This window comes from Hyperolius riggenbachi, chromosome 2 (genome assembly GCF_040937935.1).
Source record: "Hyperolius riggenbachi isolate aHypRig1 chromosome 2, aHypRig1.pri, whole genome shotgun sequence".
Lineage (NCBI taxonomy): Eukaryota > Metazoa > Chordata > Amphibia > Anura > Hyperoliidae > Hyperolius > Hyperolius riggenbachi.
This window is the reverse complement of record NC_090647.1, coordinates 240,796,184-240,821,092: the sequence shown is the minus strand read 5'-3', so window position 1 is coordinate 240,821,092 and position 24,909 is coordinate 240,796,184. Positions and strand designations below refer to the sequence as shown.

General features: G+C 44.6%; 1 protein-coding gene across 34 annotated transcripts in view; it reads left to right on the top strand.

Annotated features, from left to right (window-relative positions):
* Window positions 1-24,909, top strand: part of ABI3BP (ABI family member 3 binding protein) — a 500,595-nt gene that overhangs the window by 343,998 nt on the left and 131,688 nt on the right. For all 34 annotated transcript variants that reach the window (XM_068268431.1, XM_068268429.1, XM_068268426.1 and 31 more), the window contains one exon: window positions 559-636. In XM_068268431.1, coding sequence (XP_068124532.1) covers window positions 559-636 — 78 coding nt within the window. The remainder of the gene's footprint in view (window positions 1-558; window positions 637-24,909) is intronic.

The following is a 24,909-nucleotide window of genomic DNA, read 5'->3' as shown; positions in this document are numbered from 1 at the left end:
GTTTCTTAAGTAATGTTGATTACATAGTCCGTTTTAATGCTGATTATGCTAAATGCAAAACAAAAATTTATCAGGTGTACAATTTACAGTGATTTTTTTTAAACTGGTTAATTTTATTGAATTTTTACCATAAAAAAACAATACATACAAGTACATCCAGGTGCATGTTAAATTAGAATTAGATAGCTTAGCAAGGGGGGAGGTAAACGAGAGGGGGGTGGGAGAGAAGAGGGTCTACATTCTAGTTGCCAGTGACCAAAGATGACGTGAGGGAAGTAAAAAAAAAGGGGGGGAAGACTCACGGTGTGAATTTTACATTGTTCAATACAAAGAAATGGTACCGAAACTACTGTGGTAGTTTACTTTCTAAACAATAATCGTACATTCTATCCCTAATCTGAGACTACTGATTGTATTTGACAAACCTTTGAAACTGAGCAACCAAGAAATGAATATACTGTGTTTCAAGGCTTCACTTGTAAAACAAAATTATTAATTTCTTGGTTTCCTGTAACTACTTTTTAAAGTAAACATTTTATTTCACTTTAAACCTCTTAGCACAAAATGGAACAGCTACAGGAACAGTTAGACCAAGACCAACTGGACACTTTAATTGGGCTCCTGGGACAGTACCAGGTAATGTTTGATAATATTTTCATGTATGTGGAAGTATAGATTTGTGTATTACTTAAAGGGACACTTAAGCCAGGAATAAAAAATCAGTTTTACTTGCCTGGGGCTTCTACCAGCCCCCTGCAGCCATCCTGTGCCCATACACTCACTCACAGAGCCTCCAGTCCCCCGCCGCCAGCTAGTTTCATGTTCGCTGACAGGGAGTCGGCAGGTTTTCTGTGCCTGCGCAGACCCATTAGTGAAAACAAAACTAGCTGGCGGCGGGGAACCGGAGGCTCAGTGAAAGACTGCGAGGGCACGGGACAGCTGGAGGGGGCTGGTAGAAACCCCAGGAAAGTAAAACTGATTTTTTATTCCTGGCTTAAGTGTTCCTTTAAAGGTGGTGTTTCTCAATTGCCCAGTGATGTTGAGCAGAACATTCTCCCTACATTAAGGGCCCGTTTTCACTCTCGCGGAAACGGCCGCGAATCCGCAGAGTTTCCCCGCAGGCAAATCGCGCAGGGAAACTCTGCCATAGGGGATAACTGCGCCGCCGGCCGAATCGCTTGCAGTAGCGATTTGGCCGGAACCCCCTACAGAATTTGCGGCAGAGGCTGCGATTTCCATAGCCGTGCATGGCACGGCTCATGGGATTCACCTGCGATCCCGCCCACCCGCTCACCTCACTAGTGGAAACGAGCCCTTAATATTTCATCAACCAAAGAAGTGGAAGCTCCATTAGCAAATTAAAGCCACTGGTTGATGATTCATTAACTCGCAGCTAGTGGTTTTTATTTGCAAGCATGACTTGCACTTCTTAAGTCAGTGTACATTTGAATGTTAGTCATCCATATTGCCCTTTGTTTCTCCCTGAATTCATGGCTGTTAAACTTTTTTGTTCTTTAATGGCATAGGTTAATGTCACCATTTCACAGGACAACATACAACCTGGATGCATGCACTGGATTGTTACTGTAGCAACTCATGAGATTAATGTCTTGCCATTCAACTAAACCCAAAATGGGAAAATGTTGATAGCAAGGTGAATATAAACAGTTTATAATAGCAAAGTGAATATGCTTGGAACTGCATTGCAGCTTGCTTCTTGACTTCTCTTAGTGTAGCTTTACATAGTAGGTCAATCAGGAGTGACTTTCTAAAACATAAAGTTAGAAAAACAGTAGATGCCAGACTAAATTTCCCTGCAAAACTACATAACAGTAAACCATGTACTGTATATACGCAAGGAAGGGGGAGTGTGTAGTTCACAAGAAAAAGGTAGGGAGATCAACCCTGTTAACCGGAAACTAAAAGGTACGTATAAGCCTTTATGGATAAGCGAACAGCTGCCAGCAAGCACAGCTAAGATTTTTTTAATTTAAAATGTTCAGTTTCAACAGGAATACAGTACTTCTAATTTACACCAACCAGCATGATTGCTTTCAGAATCTGACTTGTTCAATGTTGGGTTAAGTTGGTCTTTCATTGCATGCAAGACTAGATCATATATGGAAAATTGGAAAGAACTGTCCTGCAAAATGTTGTGCTTAGACTACACTTCTGAAACATTTACATTTTTGTTTTTCAGGTTCACATGTGACATAATGTTCTCTTTGTTATAACTAAAATATGTTTTATTCTTTGTTTTACTCTTAAACTAGTGAACCTGTGTGTTTGCTGCATAAAGGGAAATAGGGCCTGATCCAATTCACTTTTTCTCCTAAGTTTTCTCCTAGGAGATAAATTTCCCCTTCTGTTTAAAATAACTTTTCAGCACTCTGCAGTGGAAAAAGTACTAAAAAGTAGGAGAAAGGATACTGTCAACATTATTCTGACTGTTTTCTTGCTTGTTGGTGGCTTAAAATGCATTTTATTGATAGATGTAAAAATATCACCTAGGAGAAAAATTGAATTGATCTGGCCCATAGGAGCAAATAGTGCATTAAGGCTTTCATTTGTTTATAATTTGATAGTCACTTAGTAAGTGCAGTGCAAATCTTCAAAGCATCTAAATGCTGAACTGTAGCAAAGACCAGGCGGAGCCTAATATGTGCACTCTTAACTTTCCCTTTTTCACTTTTCTATTAATATTACAGAACCACTCATTAAACATTTCCTTTCAATCATTTGCCTAACTCCTTTTTAACACTTTCTCTTTTGACCACATTTTTTCAAACATCATTGCAAGTTTTTCCTCATATGTTTCACACTTTTACAGACTAAGGCCCAGTGGACACCGAGCAGTTTTGGATGTGATCCGCCGGCCGCATCCGCCTGTAAAAACGCTTGGCTAATGTATCTCAATGGGCTGGTGCACACCGGCGGTTTGAGGATTGTAGCAAACCACAAACGTGTCTCCTGCTGCACGTTTGCGGTTTGCAGAAGCGTTTCTGCCTCAATGTAAAGTATAGGTAAAACGTAAACCGCTCTGAAAAACGCTACATCAGAGCGGTTTTGCAGGCGTTTTCGTTACAGAAGCTGTTCAGTAACAGCTTTTACTGCTACACAATCTGCTACACAAAAACGCCCCAAAAACCGAGAGGTATGTTTAGAAAACCTCTCTAAACATGCCTAGAATCGCTCTGAAATCAGCTCCAAAAACCTCTAGTGTTTTGCAGATCTGCTAGCAGTTTTGGTGTGCACTGGGCCTAAAGGTTCTATTTATATAAATTGCGATCAGCTAATAATCAGAAAAATGGGGATCTCACACTCTTAAGTCGCTCCAGCACTCCTGGTCCTTGTCTGTACGCTGCTTTCTCAGTTAAGATCAAATACCACTAATTATTGGCAGTGAGATATGCACTTGTATTGAATGCTGAATCTTTTCAAGCCAGGTCAGAACGTGACCTCAAAAACAAACAGATGCTTGCATAGTGTAAAGTTCAAGGTTTAATTCCTCACATCATAAAATATCAGGCATACACTTCTTATACTGTACATATTTGTAAAACAATGGCCTCAATTCACTAAGATCATGCTGGAGATAATCAGGCAAGAGAAAACTTACCACCACACAGTAAGATAGTTATCTTATCTCTTCATTCCTTAAGTTACCTCCTCTGTAGTTAATTTACCACCACTGTAGTTAATTTACCTCCTCTGTAGTTAATTTACCTCCTCTGTAGTTATTTTCACACGCAGTTAATAAACAGCCTGTCTTTAACTCTGGAGTTATTTTAAGGATTGAAGAGTTAACTTAAAGACAGAAGAGTTAACTTTAGGTTTGCCTGAGGTAAAATGTTTCCTGAATACAACATGCCTCATCACCATGGTGATCACTCTAGAAATGTTATTAAAGACAGGAGATAAGCTTAGTGAATTGAGATCAAAGTATCACATTACACATCTCCCTTAGCAGCTTCTATAACAGACGAGCACTACTGGGTAACCGAACCTCACCATTGCAGCGTCCCGCTGGCTACTGCAAAAACTCCCTGGTTCCTCCACCTCCTGCTCATCCGACTCCATGAATAAGGTTTTAACAAACAAGAAAAGAAACTGATGTTGAGATGCACAATAAGGGTAAAGAGGCGCCCAGGTGTGAATAAAACTGAGTTAAAACCAACAATAAAAACAAAAAAGGGTAAGCTGGCTTACCTCAATGACAACAGTCTCATAAGACTAAAAACAGTTTATTTAGCACAGACTTTTTTGTCTTAGGAGACTGTCATCATTGAGGTAAGCCATCTCACAAATTTATTGTTTGTTTCATTCACACCTGGGCACCTCTTTGCCCTTATTGTGCAAACATATTCCCCATAACCCCCCCCCCCTCCATACTGCTGTTGGAGCGGTCAATTCTGGCTTCACATTGTGTAAACCATTGCAAGAGCCTATTATTTCTGCCAAGGAGAGTGACCATATCCAGTACAGCCTGGACACCCCAAGTGGAGTGGGGTTAACTGTCTCTACCTGCCTCAAGTGGTTGGTTTCCCCCTTGCAACCTACCTTTGTGAGTAGCCCTTTTTTTCTTAGGGTGTCAAGACACCCCATCCCTTCACTGTTGTTGAGATAAAAAGCAGTAGGTAGTAAGTAATGAGTGGTGTTGAGGAAAACTCAACTAATAGCAATAGGCATTGCCCATGACTACACTTACAAATTGCATTGTAATGACCAGGCCATTTTTCTAATACACAATACAAATTAGGAATTTCCCTGCCACCTCAAGTGCTAATCTGACAACTGCTAAATCATGTGCAATGTAGAGAGATGGTATACCTGCAGCAGCCTTCAAGCCTCTGTCACTGAACTGGACCCTTAAACTAAATGAGTTGACTGTTGGTGAGGTTTAACCACATTGTGGTTTTCTAGGATCAATAAGAATTGTTATTCCATGCTGGCCTAGAGTGATGTATCCTGATGAGATTACATTATTCAGAAATGTGAATCTTCGATAGTTAAGATTTTATTTAAAAATTTTAAAATACATGTAAACACATACAAATAAGATGTAGGTTTCATCTAGAGTAACATGAGCCATAAATTAATTTTGTCCTATGTTGCTGTCAATTACAGTAGGTAGTAGAAATCTGACAGAACAGACAGGTTGTGGGCTAGTCAACAGCTGGGCAATTCTTTACATCCCAACCCCCCTCTCCCCCCTCCCAGCAGAGTTGCCATCAGGCAGCGGGAGATTTGAAACTCACCTTTAATCACCGCTTCCCATGTTGCATCTCCATGACAAAATGACGTGACGTCATAATGTTCCAGCATATTACATGCTGGCAGCCAGCGTGTAATACGCTGGCACTCCTGATGTCACGTGATGCCCTGTTGCCATGGGGACGCAACGCGGGAAACGGGGATTGAGAGCAAACCGGCTGCCTTTCGGCAGGCCGCTGTAAAAGCGCACAAGGGCCTGTTGCAGCCCGCAGACTGTAGTTTGCCCAGTGCTAGGTTAGTACATTTCTTCATAGGGGTTTCTCAGCATGGCCTTTATTCTTTATAAAGACACTCCCTGAAAAGTATCTATGCAAAGATGCCAGCCAGCCTCTCTGCACATATTTTGGGCAGTTGGGCAAAGCCAATGCCATTCACTAAGGGCTTTTGAAAATAAAGAAAACCCTGAGAACCCCCCATGAGGAGATGGGCTAGTCCAAAACCTGTCAGTTTTGTCAGATTTCTGCTACCTTCTGTAAGTGACAGCAACATAGTAGAAAAGTAATGACATGACATGACGTGACGTCATAATGTGCCAGCATATTACATGCTGGCAGCCAGCGTGTAACACGCGGGCACTCCTGATGTCACGTGATGTCCTGTTGCCATGGAGATGCAACGCAAGAAGCGGGCTGGTGTATGTAATGAATTACAGACCAGCAGGTGAGTAATTAACCCTACTAACCGCCGATCCTGGCAGCAAAAATAGAGAGCCTTACATTGCAGGCTCTCTATTTTACACTGGAAGTATTTCTTAAAGTGAACCTACGGACTAAAAATCTAGTCAGCTGAAAAGGCTTGGTGTTTCTTTAACAGTTTCACAGCATCAGAACTTTGTTTTTCTTACTAAAGCATCATTTTTAGCTGCATTTTTAGCTAAGCTCCACCCATCAAAGAAGAAAAGCCCAGGCTTTTTTTCCCTGATGCTGTGCAGAGCATGATGGGATTTCCTATGTTGTTATTCACGTTGCCTAGCAACTGGGAGAGGTGCTCAGGACACAGGACAGTTGGAACTGTGTCTCATGCTCCCTGTCACCTCCTTTCAACCAAAAAGATGGCAGCCATCATGAAATCAAACATTCGCCTGTTCTTTTAAAACAGAGTGGGTAAGAGATTATATTACCTATCTATTTTAATTAACATAACTAATGTAACTTAATGACCGTATGTTTTTTTTAGGCTGGAGTCCCTCTTTAAGTACATTAACCTCTTCTTACATTGGCCCCAATCCAATTCACTTTTTCTCCTGAGAGATCATTTTCATGTTTTGTTTTAAATAAACTTTTCAGCACTCTGCAATTCAAAAAGTGGGTGAAAAAGTGCTGCTAAAATTATTCTATGTATTCTCTTGGTTGTTGCTGGCTTAAAAGGCATTTTATTGATAAAATACCTTTATTGATAATTTTCCCTCATTCTCCATCTGCTTTCCCCTCCCTCCCCTCTTGCAGCTAGGTGGATGTAATGCTTTTATAATAAGTGAAGTGTGGTCCGGTGTTAGTCGAGGAGCAGAAATGCAGACGTCAAACCAACAAACATTGATTCCAGTGATACCTTTAATGACTAACTACATGGTTTATTGCAAGCTTTTGAAAAGTTAAGTTTCTTCTTCAGGAACGATACAGAACTGGATCAGAACCGCGTACAATAAGAAGTTTTGAATCACATACAGACGTATATGTGATTCTGTAGGCTCAATCTGACATGATGTCACACAGTTGTTCCCCCGTTTAAATGTAAAAAGACATCCTCAAAGGGGGCACAACTGTGCGACATCATGTCAGATTGAGCCTACAGAATTATATATATGTCTGTATGTGATTCAAAACTTCTTATTGTACGGTTCTGATATAGTTTTGTATAATGCCTGAAGAAGAAACTTTTCGAAAGGTTGCAATAAACCATGTACAGTTAGTCATTAACCTCTAGCCAACCGTTCCACGCCAAATGGCGTAAACGCGTCGGCAGCCCCAGGACTGCTCCATGCCGATTGGCTTGAACGGCATTCTATGGGGCTAGCAGGAGATCGCGCTCGCCGATGCGCGCGCATCTCTGCTTGGAAGGCGTTCGCAGACGGAGACTGTTAGAGAGACAGATGGCAAAATCGCCATCTAATTGGGCTGTACAGCACTGTGATCCAAGGCAGCACTGTACTGGGGACAGTCGTGCGACACGGATGTCCCCCTGGAACACAGGAGAGCGATTGGCTCTCATAGGCTGAAGCCTATGACAGCCGTTTACCGTGATTGGCTGGCTGGGGGGAGGGAGGGATTGCAGAAAAAAAATATTTAAAAAATAACAAAAATATTTACAAAAAAAAAAAACACTGGGGGAGCAATCAGACCCCACCAACAGAGAGCTCTGTTGGTGGGGAGAAAAGAGGGGGGAATCACTTGTGTGCTGAGTTGTACGGCCCTGCAGTGAGCCCTTAAAGCTGCAGTGGCCAATTAACAGAAAAATGGCCTGGTCTTTAGGGGGGTTTATCACGCCAGTCCTCAAGTGGTTAAATGTAACACCGGAATCAACGTTTGTTGGTTTCATGTCTGCTTTTATAATATATACTCTTTTAGGAGTGGGGGGGGGGGTTAGAATTACACAATTTTGCAGGTTTTGCGTCCCTTGTCTTAGCTTTTATTTTATTTTGTAAAGTATTGCTGCCATTAAATGCAAGTTCAGCATATACGTTATATAAATTAATAAAAGGTGTCAGTTTCAACAACTGCTATATTGTCTTTTTGTACTATTTCCAACGAAATGTTTTGCAAATCATTGTATTCTGTTTTTATGAAAATGTTTACAGGTCCAATATTTTGAGTAATGATTGTTAGAGAGTAAAATATCGTACAAGCATTTTTGATATGTCAAAGCTGAAATACTTAACACTGTGTAGAAGCCTGTGTAAAATATTTTGGTTCCTTTGATATCCTTTGTAAAACATTTTAAGTATAGACTGTGTAATGTATATCTCTGGAGAAACTCAGGCTCCTGCCAAGAATCAACCGAAATAAGTTGTTTAAATCACACAAGTGCTTAGCACTATTAGCATAGAACTTTAATCTTTGTTAGTATATATGTATATATTATTGGTTCACTTGAAGCTCAGTTACATTATTGCAGTACATAATGTATATCATACAAACAGCTGTTTCTAGTCACTGTCATATTTGAATTCTCACTACTGTCTTAAATATATATCTGTATCTCAGATGAAAATAAATGAGCTGAAATGGCAAAGTTGAGTTATACTGTATACTATATATGGGTGGGAAAGTATGCTGAGAAGTTTATTAGAGACTAAAATTAGTTATGTCTTCCTTAGCAATAACAATTTTGGATATATATTTTGTAACTGGCAATGCGCATGGAGAAGAAAGGCATTGTGAAACAAACTCTTATGTAGGGGTGGACCACTGGAAAATATAAAATAGAATACATGCTATAGAGTGCATGCGAGAGCTTTCTGTTTGATAGACACTGTAAATGTTATTTTCCTCCTTAAAGGAATACTGTAGGGGCACTGGCGAACTCAGGGGGCTATTCCGGGTGTCTGGAACCTCCCCCCTGCACTGAGCTGTGTATTCAGCCAGGGAAGCCCGCATAATATAAACAGCCTCATTCTCCCTCCCTTCTTACTTCTGGTGCCTCCCTCCAGCTAATCGAATGAGAGAGGCAGCCGAGCTTCCCTCACAACCCTCACAAGAAGATGCAGCCTGCAGTGAGAGAATGTTGATTATGGAGTCCTGGACTCTCCACAGCACAGAAGTGTCAGACATGATGAAATTAGAGTGCAGGCAAGCTGGTAAATATGCACAGCATGATGCAGAGCTTGCCTGGACTCAGGGTCTGTGGGCAAACATCTGTCTGGTCTCTCCCCATTGTTATAATGACTGCATGTGTGGATAACAAGCTGAAAAGTTTTTGACAGTCCCTAGACTCCAGGAGGGCTTCTTTCTGACTTGTGTGAGAGACTGACAGGGACAGGAGTCCGATTACAGGCAAGTAGCCTGTGTGATGTGGGACTTCAATACAGATAAGTTCTCTGCTCCATCTCAGGCTATTCTCAATTTCTCCACTCCTCTCTCTGGGCTAGTGCAACGCCAAAATGACAATAGCAATCGCTAGCAATTTGTGAGTGTGATTTTGTGAAGTGATTTTCAGAGCGATTTTTGAATGAATTGCTCAAAAACATGCTACATGCAGTATACCTGCGATTTTGAAAAAATCACAACGCTGCTGTGGGAACACCCACATAGGGTAACATTAGCCAAGCGCTTTTCAAATCACTGTTGATTTGAAAAACGCTCAGAAGCACTCTTGGTGTGCACCAGCCCTCCCTCATTCACCTTTGTTTCCCTCTTCCCCTAGAGCTGACTGTGTGTTGTCTTACAGGAAAGCTAAATAAAAGTGCAATCCTGGTGAGGCAAAATATTATTATTTAGTATTTATGTAGCGCCGACATCTTCCGCAGATGCATATATCCCTGCATCATATGGGTATCGCTTGCGCTATGTGAAACTATGTAGCATATTCCACTGAATTGTCCAAACTAAGTCTATCTCCTGTTCCTCTCTTGGGGAGTTGTTCCAGCGCTGTACCTCGTTCACATTTGCTGCTACCAGAAGCCCTCAGAAACACTAGTGTCCTTGAGTACTTCCAAAGATAGGCAGCTCCGTAATACGCCAGCGCACTTTTGTGCATGGGCAGTATGGAGCCACCTGTATTCGGAAGCACTCGGGACATACGTGCTTCTGGACCTCTCAGGAACCCCCCCCTTAAAAATCCTGCGTTTGCCCCTGAGGGGGGGTCGGGGGAAAATGAGTTGAACTTACCTGGGACTTCTAATGGTCCCCCGCAGACATCCTGTGCCCGCGCAGCCACTCACCGATGCTCTGACCCCGCCTCCAGTTCACTTCTGGAATTTCAGACTTTAAAGTCTGAAAAACACTGCGCCTGCGTAGCTTTGTCTCCGCTCCTGCTAACGTCACCAGGAGTGAGTGTACTGCACAGGCACAGACCATACTGGGCCTGCGTAAGTACACTCCTGGTGACATCAGCGGCAGCGGGTACACGGCAACGCAGGTGCAGTGGTTTTCAGACTTTAAAGTCTGAAATTCCAGAAGTGAACCAGTAATGCATAAAAATGTATGTGTTAATGTTCCTGCACTAGCGGGAATGCGTAAAAATGTACGCAATGCGTCCCGCCGACCTCCGAGGTCGCCAAGCTGCCAGCGGGGGACTGGAGCAGCAGTGAGTGACTACGAGGGCACAGGATGGCTGCATGGGGCTGGGAGAATCCCCAGGTAAGTGAAACTCATTTTTTTATTTTGCTTGGACATTTCCTTTAAGTTTCTTTCATTATTTGCATAGAATAATTACAAAAGGAAAATTAATACTCCACTGACATGTGTGATTGAGCTGTAAAAACCCAACAGTTTAAGCCATCAGAGTACCTTCTCGTCCTCAGTATTCATTTTAGATAAAGATCGGAATGTGGAGGTGGTGTACCAACATCCGGATTGGTACCACAGTTTCAGTAAAATTGTTCCTTGAGAGGGGTATTATGCTAGACACTTTCCAACTGGAGAGTTACAAAGCAAAAGTGTACCCTACACGGAGAATGTTCTCCAATCTAAATTGATTGTAGTGTATGCAAATAGTGGCTTTATTCTTTTACAAACTAATGTGATTGAAGGCTCATTTATATAATCTGCAGAGTTAGCTGAGAGGAATATGGAAGCTTGGCTGTTGTCCTCATCCATTGTGTATAATTGTGTATAACATGACTCAATCACTGGCCTTGTACAGGTATGCTGATCATATTCTGTCTCCACTGGTTACATGTTTGTTCTTACGTGTGGTTCTGAAACTGCCAAGGCCAAAAAGTCTGCATGATAGCCAGGCTTCCAGCATTTTAGCAATGCCAGGTTCCATATTTCTTTCACTTCATGTTTCCTATAAAGATGGTTTATTCACATACAGTTAATGTAATAATTGCATGTGTACTTTGCAGGCGTCACATGGTGGTGCACTCTTATTGTGGTCCAGGATCTTACAAACCTGCCAATATTTCTGTGGATGCCTAACTTCTCGAAGTTACAATATTCTTCATCATAAGGTTTTTCCCACACCCCATCCCTTGCATCCTCCTATACAATACTCTAGGCATCTCAGTGTCCTCTAGAGTCAGTCATTACTTTCAAAAAAAAAGAAGGGCATGGGGTGGACCTACCTTGAAATACCCCAAATGTAGGACAGCTAAAGAGAAAGAAGACATTTAACAAAATGTCCCTAACAAAAGGGAAATTTTGTTAAATGTTTGATTAATTCAGTATCTGTGTTGTTTATAAAGAGAAAGAAGCAAAGCCAGGCTCATCAGATTGTGAGCCACACGGAAGCCATTTTAAACACACTGCCATTACAGTTGATGCAGAGACTTTGTGGTGTTTTCATATTACACATGCAAATAGCTTATTATTACTTATTCAATAGTCCACAGGCTCATTTCCATTAATTTGATTTATGTTCTTGATATACAACCAACTAGACAACAAGCTAACCTAATTGCCCATACTCACGAGGGACAAATGTCGCCGCAACACGCGGGGCGCCCGTGTTGCGGCGACAGGTCGCCCGTGAGTATGGGCCGCGCGCACACCGAACTGTCGCCTGGAACGGGCGCGCACCCCGAACTGTCGCCCGTCGCTGATGTCGCCAGGCGATTGAAATGTTCAATCGCCTGGCGACAGTCGCCGCCGCAACTCCGCCGCAGCTGTCGCTAGTCCGCGTGAGTACGCGGACTAGCGACAGCAACCTCCATTGAGCTACGCATAGCTTCCGGCGTGGGGAGGAGGAACGTCGGCGACAGCTTCCGTCGCGCCGCTGGTCCCTCTTCCACGTGTGTACGCGGAGGGACCTGGCGAGGAGCTGTCGCCCACACGCTCACGTGTGCTGGCGACAGGCAACTTTTTCCGCCCGTGAGTATGGGCCATTAGTTTGTGACTTCATCTATTATTGTGTACTTAATAAAAAAACATCCTGTAAACAATGACGTACATAAAAATTTGTAAGGATTATTGTGTCAGTTCTTTTTTCATTCCATTACATTATCTCATGATTGCTTAAACAGCCCTGAAAAGTAAAGTATACTGTATACATGTAACGAGTGTAGTTAAAGAAATTAAAAGAAAACTAAAGTGAAAAGTTGGCGCCTCTCATAAGACCTGAAAACATGCAGATATGCAAAGCATGCATTGTGCACACAATACAACAGCTATCTGCTAAGACCTTTCATATGGTAAAACACTTTCTGACATTCCCAGAATCCTCTGGAAAAAAATCAGTTTTCCGTATAATTGGTCTAAAACCAAGGGACTCTTTATAAATTCCATTCAACAGTTCATACAATAAAATTATAGCATACTGGCTGGCTAGCTGGAGCAATAAATCTCTAGCTTACATATACCATGATATCCTTCACTGTGTTCTCACGCACAAAAGAAGTTTATGCATTTCTGCACTCTGCTTTATCCTAAATAATATGCTGCCTAAACATAGATGAACATATTAGCTTGACTGTGTTGGCTGCCAATCTTTAACCAGAAAATAAAAATGCTGAAATCTTTGATTTAGATACAATTATTTTGACATTACTTTCTTGTTATTAGGTTCCTTACTTAACATTTACAATATAAACTATGCATAGGTAAATGGGTTGTTTCAGACTTTGAGGACCTGGATTCTTATTTTGTTTATGGAATATATGCACTTTGTATTTAATGAATCTTATTCTAATATATCCACTTAATCCACCACTACAGTATATCTACGTCATCTGTGGCATCCGCCAAGCCAACATGACGTAGATATACTGACTTGCTTGCAGCCCTGCTGTGCACAATCGGGTGCGCGTCAGCTGCATTACTAATTGGTGAAAGGGAAAATGTTCCCTTGTAGCTAATTAGTGGTCCCCCCACGGATGAATGATCACCGCTGTAGCCTGCAGCCCGAGCATCCGATCCCTGCTCTGCATTCAGCCGCGTATTGCCGGTAACCTGGGTCCCGGCTTGATGAAGTCATCAAGCCGGGACCCGGGTTACCGGCATTACGTTAAGGTAAGGTAGGGGGGAAAGGCTGCGCATCCCTAAACACATGTTGCAATTGAATGGTTAATCGCACAGGCATACACCGCCTCTGCCAGACTGGAAAATGCATGCCCTGCATCCAAGACAACTGCTAACATTTATTAAACTAGGAGGTACTTTAGCTTCCAATATGGTTTGCGCTACGGTGAAGCAGACCTCCGGGCAAGTGACCTAACCTAAATTTAAAACCTCGGGAGCAGCTAAGCAAGAAAAATGTGTAACTTACATTTGGTAGAACAGCGAGGAGAACGCCAGCGCATACCACCAAGGCTGCATCTGAAATGACCACCAGCTCAGTGTGCAGCACCTATATAGACTCTCTGCACACTTTGCATTCAAGTCAGATGCAAATCATATGCAAATCTGCTACTACTTATCATGCAAACAGGAAACTCAGGAGGAGGGGCTGGGAGCAGCTAACCTGACAGTTACATAGTTACAAAGTTAAGGAAAGGTGGGGGGGGGGAAGGCTACGCATTCCTAAACACATGTTGCAATTGAATGGTTAATCGCACAGGCATACACCGCCTCTGCTAGACTGAAAAATGCATGCCCTGCATCCAAGACAAGTGCTAACATTTATTAAACTAGGAGGTACTTTAAATTCCAATATGGTTTGCATGCAAAGTATATTATACTAGACAATTGCGCCACGGTGAGGCAAACCTCCGGGCAAGTGACCTAACCTAAATTTAAAACCTCGGGAGCAGCTAAGCAAGAAAAATGTGTAACTTACATTTGGTAGAACAGCGAGGAGAACGCCAGCGCATACCACTAAGGCTGCATCTGAAATGACCACCAGCTCAGTGTGCAGCACCTATATAGACTCTCTACACACTTCGCATTCAATGCAGATGCAAATCATATGCAAATCTGCTACTAATAATGCAAACAGGAAACTCAGAAGGAGGGGCTGGGAGCAGCTAACCTGACAGTTACATAGTTACAAAGTTAAGGAAAGGTGGGGGGGAAAGGCTGCGCATCCCTAAACACATGTTGCAATTGAATGGTTAATCGCACAGGCATGCACCGCCTCTGCCAGACTGAAAAATGCATACCCTGAATCCAAGACAAGTGCTAACATTTATTAAACTAGGAGGTTTAGCTTCCAATATGGTTTGCATGCAAAGTATATTATACTAGACACTTGCGCCACGGTGAGGCAAACCTCCGGGCAAGTGACCTAACCTAAATTTAAAACCTCGGGAGCAGCTAAGCAAGAAAAATGTGTAACTTACATTTGGTAGAACAGTGAGGAGAACGCCAGCGCATACCACTAAGGCTGCATCTGAAATGACCACCAGCTCAGTGTGCAGCACCTATATAGACTCTCTGCACACTTAACTTTGTAACTACGTAACTGTCAGGTTAGCTGCTCCCAGACCCTCCTCCTGAGTTTCCTGTTTGCATGATAAGTAGTAGCAGATTTGCATATGATTTGCATCTGAATTGAATGCGAAGTGTGCAGAGAGTCTATATAGGTGCTGCACATTGAGCTGGTGGTCATTTCAGATGCAGCCTTAATGGTATGCACTGGCATTCTCCTCGCTGTTCTACCGGCATTACGTGGCTGAGTGCAGAGCGGGGATCGGATGCTCGGGCTGCAGGCTCATCGCTGGAACGAGAGGTGAGGTGAGAGAGGCAGCTATATTTACATTTTTTAGGCTATCTGTGCACGGAGGGGCTGCCTGATGGGGGGGAAGGGGGCGCACATCTGGCTATCCACACTGGGGGGAGGGGGGGTTATAGGGTGTGAAAAACCTGCCAGGCATCTGGGTAACTGCGTGGACAATCTGACAATGGGGGATCATTTGGTTACGGGGGGGGGGTGACCTAATACTGAGGGAACATCTGGCTATAATTGGTGGGGGGGCAATTCTGGGGGCACATATGGCTATAATGGGGGAAATTTTATCCTGGGGACACATCTGCCTATAATGAGGGGTGCCAATCCTGGCGGCGTTACTGTCTCTCTGTACTGAGGGGTGGTAGATACAAGGGACACATCTGACTATATGGGGGGTGCTGATATTGGGGTCACATCTGGCTATACTGGGAAGGTTGGGCTGATACTCGGGGCACATCTGACTATATTAGGGGGGACATAAAACTGGTGGAATGGTTTTATCACTGTGGCACTTTTTATTTTTAAACTGGAATTGTGAAAAACTGAGAAATAATGATTTTTTATTATTATTTTTGTTCCTTTTTTTCAATTAAAATGCCTAGAAAACAAAATTGTTCTTGGGACTAAATACCCCCCATTGAAAGCCTGGTTTGTCTTGAAAAAAAACGATATATAGATCATTTAGGTGTAGTGAGTAGGGATAAAGTTATTGCTGATTGAATAAGGACATAGCTAAAACGTCAAAACTGCTCTGGTCCATAAGGGGAAAACAAGGTCTGAATGGGAAGTGGATATCATTGTTTTGACAACTTTATTTTAAAGTAAATTAAATCTATTAAAAGTCATCATTAGGAGACACTGAAGCGGAAAAAAAAATGATGATTTGTATGTGTAGTAAAGCTAAGCAATAAAACATTAGGAGCAGAGACATAAGTCTATATAGTGTTTCCAGTACAGGAAGAGATAAGAAACTCCTGTTGTTATCTATGCAAAAGAGCCATTGAGCTCCACAACTCTCAACATTGCAGAAAGATCTGTCTTCTGAAGCTATTTATCTCAACTGTGAGTCACTGTATTTTCTTTTTCTCTCCAGAGGACAGTTCAAAAGTTCACTAGCCTGCTCTGTAAAATAATTTAGATTGCGGAGTATTTTGTAAACTGCAAATGATGCAATGTTATAAAAAAAAAACATTATATAACTAAAAATAAAAATATAAGAACATTTTCTTTGCTTTGTAATTATCCATACTACACAGCCAATTCATTGTATCATTTTTTTTTCTCGCTTCAGTGTCTCTTTAAGGATCATCATTAGAGATTGCCTGCACGGTTCGCCGGCAAACGGTTCCAGGTGAACTTCCGGGGGTTCACAATTGCGGAGGATCGCCCCCATAATGCACCATTAGGGTCAACTTTGACCCTCTACAGGCACATTGTAACCAATCAGGCTACACTCCCTCCTGGAGCCACTCCCCCCCTTACAAAAGGCAGGCATCGCCAGCCATTTTACTCGCTCATGTGCCTGCAGTAAATAGAGAAGGGACAGCTGCTGCTGCTGCTACTGACTCTCATAGGGAAAGATTAGTTAGGCTCTTGTAGGCTTCTTAGCTTGTTCCTTGCTGATTTTTATTGCTAAAATAGCACCCCACAACAGCTCTTTTGAGAGCTAATCTTGTTCTTGTGATCTATTTTTTTTCTGTGTGTCCCACTGACACTTGTGTTGCATAGACAGCCTGGATAATTCATACTGTGTGTGTGCCACTGCCAGGCCCAGCACATTCAGTGACTACCTGTGTGTGTGACAGGAGCACATTGTAATACCCATTACTGCATATACCTACCTACCTGTTATTCAAAGTGCACCCACCTACCTACCCACATGAGTTGAGCGCATGCAGTGTCACTGGCCTGTCCACTACCTGTCTGTGTGTGACAGGTGCACATAGTAACACCCATCACTGCATATACCTACCTACCTACCTGTTGTTCACAGTGCACCCACCTACCTACGTGAGCTGAGTGCACGCAGAGTCACTGTGCCTGTCCGCTACCTGTCTGTGTGTGACAGGTGCACATTGTAATACCCATTACTGCATATACCTACCTGTTGTTCACAGTGCACCCACCTACCTACGTGAGTTGAGCACACGCAGAGTCACTGTGCCTGTCTGCTACCAGTCTGTGTGTGACAGGTGCACATTGTAATACCCATCACTGCATATACCTACCTATTGTGTTCAGTGCACCCACCTCATCTCTACATATACCTACCTATTGTGTTCAGTGCACCCACCTACATACGTGAGTGCACGCAGTGTGATATACCATTCCGTGCATACCTGTTAACTGCACCTGTGTGACTGCACATTGTATTAGTCAAGTCAGTGCATACCTTTCGCTTCATTCCCCCCCGATATGGACACAATGGACAAAACTGGTAGAGGCAGAGGTAGAGGCAGACCCAGAGGAAGGCCACCCAGCAGGTCTGTGCAAGGTCATGTTAATGCGATTTTGTGCGGCCCTGGCCCAAAGTACAGTGCTCAGAAGAAGGCATGTCCCATCAACTCCCAAGATTGTCAGGACGTGGTTGACTATTTAACACAGAACACCTCAACTTCCGCAGCCACCAGCGCTACTACAAGCACCACATCCGTTGCATTTGACACTTCGCAGTAGTTAATTGGTGGGGAATTAACTGATTCACAGCCATTATTGTTACAACCAGAGGAAGGCGCTAAACAAGTTACACCACCTCATATGTCTGAGTTAGGCGGTGACACTATGGACGTAACGTGTGAGGAGGAGGAGGATGAAGAACCTGCTGTTGGTGCAGTTTTGGAGGTGTCTGAGGAAAGCGAAGCTGGGCAGGATGATTATGATGATACGGATCCCACATGGGTTCCTAATAGACAAGATGACCAAGGGGACAGTTCAGAGGAGGAGTCAGAGAGGAGTAGGAGGAGACAAGTTCCTGAAAGAAGCAGGGGGAGCTCATCATCAGAAACAGCTGGTGGCAGTGTCCGGCGCCATGTATCGCCACCTATGTACAGCCAGCCAACATGCCCTTCAATGTCAGCTGCTGATTCCACCATAGTGCCATCACCCCAGGGGGGCTCAGCGGTTTGGAAATTTTTTAAAGTGTCTGCCTCAGATTGGAGCAATGCCATCTGTTCTCTTTGCCTCCAAAAATTGAGCCGTGGAAAGGCCAACACTCACGTAGGGACAAGTGCCTTATGAAGGCACATGGAGAAAAGGCACAAACTGCAATGGGAATAGCACCTGAGCAAAAGCAGCACACAAAAGAAAAGCCACCCTCCTTCTCCTCTTCCTCCTTCAGGTGCAGCATCTTCAGCCGCTTTCTCCCTTGCACCTTCATAGCCACCCTCCTCCACTCCGCCTCTTACCTTGAGCGGTTCCTGCTCCTCTGCCCACAGCAGCTTAGGTGTCTGTGAAGGAAATCTTTGAGCGGAAGAAGTCAATTTCTGCCAGTCACCCCCTTGCCCAGCGTCTGACAGCTGGCGTGGCGGAACTGTTAGCTCACCAGCTGTTACCATACAAGCTGGTGGACTCTGAGGCCTTCCATAAATTTGTGGCCATTGGGACACCACAGTGGAAGATATCAGGCCGCAATTATTTTTGTAAAAAGGTGATAACCAAACTGTACCGTGAAGTTGAGAGGCAAGTGGTGTCATCTCTGGCACACAGCGTTGGGTCAAGGGTCCACCTGACCACGGATGCCTGGTCTGCCAAGCAAGGTCAGGGCAGGTACATTTCTTACACAGCCCATCGGGTCAACCTGGTGACCAAGGGCAAGCAGGGAGTACGTGGCTGTGCAGCGGACCAACTTGTGACACCTCCATGGCTTGCAGGCAGGCCTCCTGCCACCTCCTCTCCTCCTGCTACATCCTCTTTGCTGTCCTCCTCCTCCTCCTCCTTGGCTGAGTGGCAGTTCAACTCTACTGGTGCTGCGATCTCCTCTCCAGCTACACAGCCCCATCTCCCCAGGGCCTATGCTGCATGCCAGGTACGACGGTGTCACACCATCTTAGACATGTCTTGCCTCAAAGTGGAGAGTCAAACTGGACCATCTCTCCTGGCTGCTCTTAACAATCAGGTAGATCAGTGGCTGACCCCACACCAGCTGGAGATCATCAACGTGGTGTGTGACAACGGCAGCAATCGCATTTCCGCTTTGAATTTGGGAATGCTGACTCATGTACCCTGCATGGCACATGTGCTGAATCTAGTCATTCAAAGATTTGTGTCATAGTACCCAGGCATAGAGGACATCCTGAAGCAGGCCAGGAATTTGTGTGGGCATTTCAGGCGGTCTTACACGGCCATGGCACGCTTTGCGGACATTCAGCGGAGAAACAACTTGCCGGCGAGACGCTTGATATGTGATAGCCCGACTCGCTGGAATTCGACCCTGGTCATGTTCTCTCGCCTGCTAGAACAGGAGAAACCCGTCACCCAGTGCCTGTACAATTACAGTAAAAGGACACAATCTGGGGAGATGGGTATCTTCTGGCCCAACAACTGGACACTGATGTGAAATGCATACAGGCTCACGCGGCCGTTTGAGGAGGTGACCAACCTGGTGAGTCGCAGTGAAGGCACAATCAGCGACTTGATCCCGTACGCTTACTTCCTGGAGCGTGCCATGCGTAGAGTGGCGGATCAAGCTGTGGAGGAGCGTGAAGAGGAACAGTTATGGCAGGAACAGTTGTGGGAGCAATTTACATCAGAATCAGATGTTTCCTCAACACCTGCGGCAGCACAGAGGGGGGAGGAGGAGGAAGAGTCGTGTGGGGAAGAGGAGTCAGACTCTGATGATGGAGAGGAGGAGGAAATAAACAACTGCAGCAGACATCGCAGGAGGCTTGTGCTGCTCGACGTTCCCATGGTATTGTTCATGGCTGAAGGGAGAAGGAGGACTTACCTGACGTCACTGAGGAAGAGCAAGAGGAGATGGATAGTGCGTCTGTATCCAACTTTGTGCAGATGGCGTCTTTCATGCTGTCCAGCCTGTTGAGGAACCCCTGTATTAAAATAAAACCTCAAGGGAAATGAGCTGTATTGTGTGGCCACGCTACTAGACCCTCGGTATAGGCACAAAGTGGCGGACATGTTACCAACTCACCTGAAGGCAGAAAGGATGCAGCACATGCAGAGCAAGCTGGCAACTATGCTTTACAATGCGTTTAAGGGTGATGTCACAGCAAAACGCAATAAAGGTACCACTGCCAGTAATCTTTCTCCCATGTCCACGCAGGCAAGGACAGGGCGATCCAGTGATCGCACGGAGATGTCAGACATGCAGACATTCTTTAGTACAACGCTTCACCCTAGCCCTTCCAGATCCACCCTCCACCAACCCCTGGACCAGCAGGTAGCCGACTACCTGGCCTTAAGTGTGGATGTAGACACTGTGAGCAGCGATGAACCCTTGGACAACTGGGTGCGCAGGCTTGACCTGTGGCCAGAGCTTTCCCAATTTGCCATCCATTCTGTCTTGCCCTGCCTCAAGCATCCTGTCAGAAAGGACCTTCAGCGCAGCTGGAGGCATTGTCACTAAGAAGAGAAATCGTCTAAGTCACAAAAGTGTTCAGTACCTCACCTTTATCAAAATCAATGAGGCATGGATACCGCAGGGCTACTGCCCGTCCCAAGACTAAGTCAGTCCCCACACACAGCATCTCGGCCTGCACGCCGTGTGACTGGCTGCCGGCCCCAAGACTAAGTTGCTCCCTACACAGCATCTCTGCCCATGGGCCGCTTGACTGCCTTCTCCACCACCACCAACATGGTCCAGGACTCCAGGCGGATTCCTAAATTCTTAAGGCCGCTATAATAATTTTTCTGGTGCGTGTACATGCCTGCCTAATTTTTCTGGCTGCACTGAAGCTGCAACAACAAAACAAAAGGCATGTACATGTGCAAATTCCCCTTCGTGATCATTACCTTGCCGCGGTGAAGGGGCTTGCGTATCACAATGAAGCAATGACCGCCGGCTGTATGAGGGGGGTGGCACACCAAAGATAATAAGGTTGTTGCTTCATTGTGGACAGACTAAATTTGATCAGCTGGACAGTCACTGTTGTTCTATCATTGAGCTACCACAGCCCGGCGACCATATGGGCTTGAAAACCTCCACAGCCTGCACTCTGGCCATGGTGCACACCAGTCCAGCACGGCCGTCACTGCGCAAACAGTGAGTTTGGTGTGTCAGTGTGAAGCAGTACTCTAATTACACTCCCTGATTGATGTATACACATGCAAGATGTTTTAAAGCACTTTAGGCCTGCAATTTAGCATTCAATGTGATTTCTGCCCTTAAAACGCTGCTTTGAGTCCAAGCCGGATTTTTCACCAGGACTTTTGGCATGTATCCCACTCCGCCATGCCCCCCTCTAGGTGTTAGACCCCTTGAAACATCTTTTCCATCACTTTTGTGGTCAGCATACATTTTTCTAGTTTTCAAAGTTCGCCTCCCCATTAAAGTGTATTGCGGTTCGGAAACCTAAAATCGGAGGTTCGGGCCATCTCTAATCATCATTGGTATAGAATGTGTTTGTAGAGCAGAGATGTTGATTACAGACATTGGTGCCCCAATCCCCAGTAAAAGGTTGAACTGAAAATCCTTAGGGTGTGACTGGTGCTATATAGTTCTCACATTTGATTTGGAACCAAAGCATGATGACAATGCTGTGCTTCATTACAGAGAAACTGTTATTATAAATTTCTCAACCTTCCAGTCTCCTATCTACTCCTTATTTGAACTGTTTTTGGTCAGGGTTTCAAGTAGAATTCACCTAGGGTATCTGTTCAATATCAGAGAACCGCGGATGCGCAGGACTCTCACACCAGCTGGCGTGATGACTAGTGTTGGGCGAACAGTGTTCGCCACTGTTCGGGTTCTGCAGAACATCACCCTGTTCGGGTGATGTTCGGGTTCGGCCGAACACCTGATGGTGCTCGGCCAAACTGTTCGGCCATATGGCCGAACTAAGAGCGCATGTCCGAACGTTACCCGAACATTCGGCTAGCGCTGTGATTGGCCGAACGGGTCACGTGTAGTGTTGGGCGAACATCTAGATGTTCGGGTTCGGGCCGAACATGGCCGCGATGTTCGGGTGTTCGAGCCGAACTCCGAACATAATGGAAGTCAATGGGGACCCGAACTTTCGTGCTTTGTAAAGCCTCCTTATATGCTACATACCCCAAATTTACAGGGTATATGCACCTTGGGAGTGGGTACAAGAGGAAAAAAAATTAGCAAAAAGAGCTTATAGTTTTTGAGAAAATCGATTTTAAAGTTTCAAAGGGAAAACTGTCTTTTAAATGCGGGAAATGTCTGTTTTCTTTGCACAGGTAACATGCTTTTTGTCGGCATGCAGTCATAAATGTAATACATATAAGAGGTTCCAGGAAAAGGGACCGATAACGCTAACCCAGCAGCAGCACACGTGATGGAGCAGGAGGAGGGTGGCGCAGGAGGAGAAGGCCACGCTTTGAGACACAACAACCCAGGCCTTGCATGAGGACAAGAAGCGTGCGGATAGCAATTTGCGTTTTGTCACCATGCAGTCATAAATGTAATACAGATGAGAGGTTCAATAAACAGGGACCGGAAACGCTAACCCATCACAGATGTTCATTGTTCATGTTACTTGGTTGGGGTCCGGGAGTGTTGCGTAGTCGTTTTCAATCCAGGATTGATTCATTTTAATTTGAGTCAGACGGTCTGCATTTTCTGTGGAGAGGCGGATACGCCGATCTGTGACAATGCCTCCGGCAGCACTGAAACAGCGTTCCGACATAACGCTGGCTGCCGGGCAAGCCAGCACCTCTATTGCGTACATTGCCAGTTTGTGCCAGGTGTCTAGCTTCGATACCCAATAGTTGAAGGGTGCAGATGGATTGTTCAACACAGCTATGCCATCTGACATGTAGTCCTTGACCATCTTCTCCAGGCGATCGGTGTTGGAGGTGGATCTGCACGCTTGCTGTTCTGTGTGCTGCTGCATGGGTGTCAGAAAATTTTCCCACTCCAAGGACACTGCCGATACCATTCCCTTTTGGGCACTAGCTGCGGCTTGTGTTGTTTGCTGCCCTCCTGGTCGTCCTGGGTTTGCGGAAGTCAGTCTGTCGGCGAACAACTGGCTAGAGGAGGGGGAGGATGTCAATCTCCTCTTTAAAGTCTCCACAAGGGCCTGCTGGTATTCTTCCATTTTGACCTGTCGGACTCTTTCTTCAAGCAGTTTTGGAACATTGTGTTTGTACCGTGGATCCAGAAGGGTATAAACCCAGTAATTGGTGTTGTCCAGAATGCGCACAATGCGTGGGTCGCGTTCAATGCAGTCCTAGGCCGAAGAGGTCATAGCCTAGTGTCACAAAAACCTGTTTATTTGGGCTATTTCAATGGTAGTGATGGTGACGTACATAAATCTCAGCCATGGCCGTTAGCAACGTCTGAATTTCACGAAATGTCTCATGCAGGTAGAAGACATATTGTTAGACTTGGATTCCAAAGATGGGGTCCCTGCATCTCTGCAAACCAGAGTTACAGGGGTCCAAAATTGGTAAAATCCCCCATAGACTTTCATTGCCTCCCTATTTCACTTTCCAAAATCTCACATCTTTTCAAAGGGCAATGGCTCAGCAGTACCAAATTTTCTAGCATTGTAGGGACCCTTAGGGGGTACATGACTGGTGAGTTTCGGGCCCCTAGGCCAAAGAGGTCATAGCCTAGGGTCACAAAAACCTGTTTATTTGGGCTATTTCAATGGTAGTGATGGTGACGTACATAAATCTCAGCTATGGCCGTTAGCAACGTCTGAATTTCACGAAATGTCTCATGCAGGTAGAAGACATATTGTTAGACTTGGATTCCAAAGATGGGGTCCCTACATCTCTGCAAACCAGAGTTACAGGGGTCCAAAATTGGTAAAATCCCCCATAGACTTTCATTGCCTCCCTATTTCACTTTCCAAAATCTCACATCTTTTCAAAGGGCAATGGCTCAGCAGTACCAAATTTTCTAGCATTGTAGGGACCCTTAGGGGGAACATGACTGGTGAGTTTCGGGCCCCTAGGCCAAAGAGGTCATAGCCTAGGGTCACAAAAACCTGTTTATTTGGGCTATTTCAATGGTAGTGATGGTGACGTACATAAATCTCAGCTATGGCCGTTAGCAACGTCTGAATTTCACGAAATGTCTCATGCAGGTAGAAGACATATTGTTAGACTTGGATTCCAAAGATGGGGTCCCTACATCTCTGCAAACCAGAGTTACAGGGGTCCAAAATTGGTAAAATCCCCCATAGACTTTCATTGCCTCCCTATTTCACTTTCCAAAATCTCACATCTTTTCAAAGGGCAATGGCTCAGCAGTACCAAATTTTCTAGCATTGTAGGGACCCTTAGGGGGAACATGACTGGTGATTTTCGGGCCCCTAGGCCAAAGAGGTCATAGCCTAGGGTCACAAAAACCTGTTTATTTGGGCTATTTCAATGGTAGTGATGGTGACGTACATAAATCTCAGCTATGGCCGTTAGCAACGTCTGAATTTCACGAAATGTCTCATGCAGGTAGAAGACATATTGTTAGACTTGGATTCCAAAGATGGGGTCCCTACATCTCTGCAAACCAGAGTTACAGGGGTCCAAAATTGGTAAAATCCCCCATAGACTTTCATTGCCTCCCTATTTCACTTTCCAAAATCTCACATCTTTTCAAAGGGCAATGGCTCAGCAGTACCAAATTTTCTAGCATTGTAGGGACCCTTAGGGGGATCATGACTGGTGAGTTTTGCCACTGCTGAGCCATTGCCCTTTGAAATGGTGTGAGATTTTGGAACGGTAAATAGT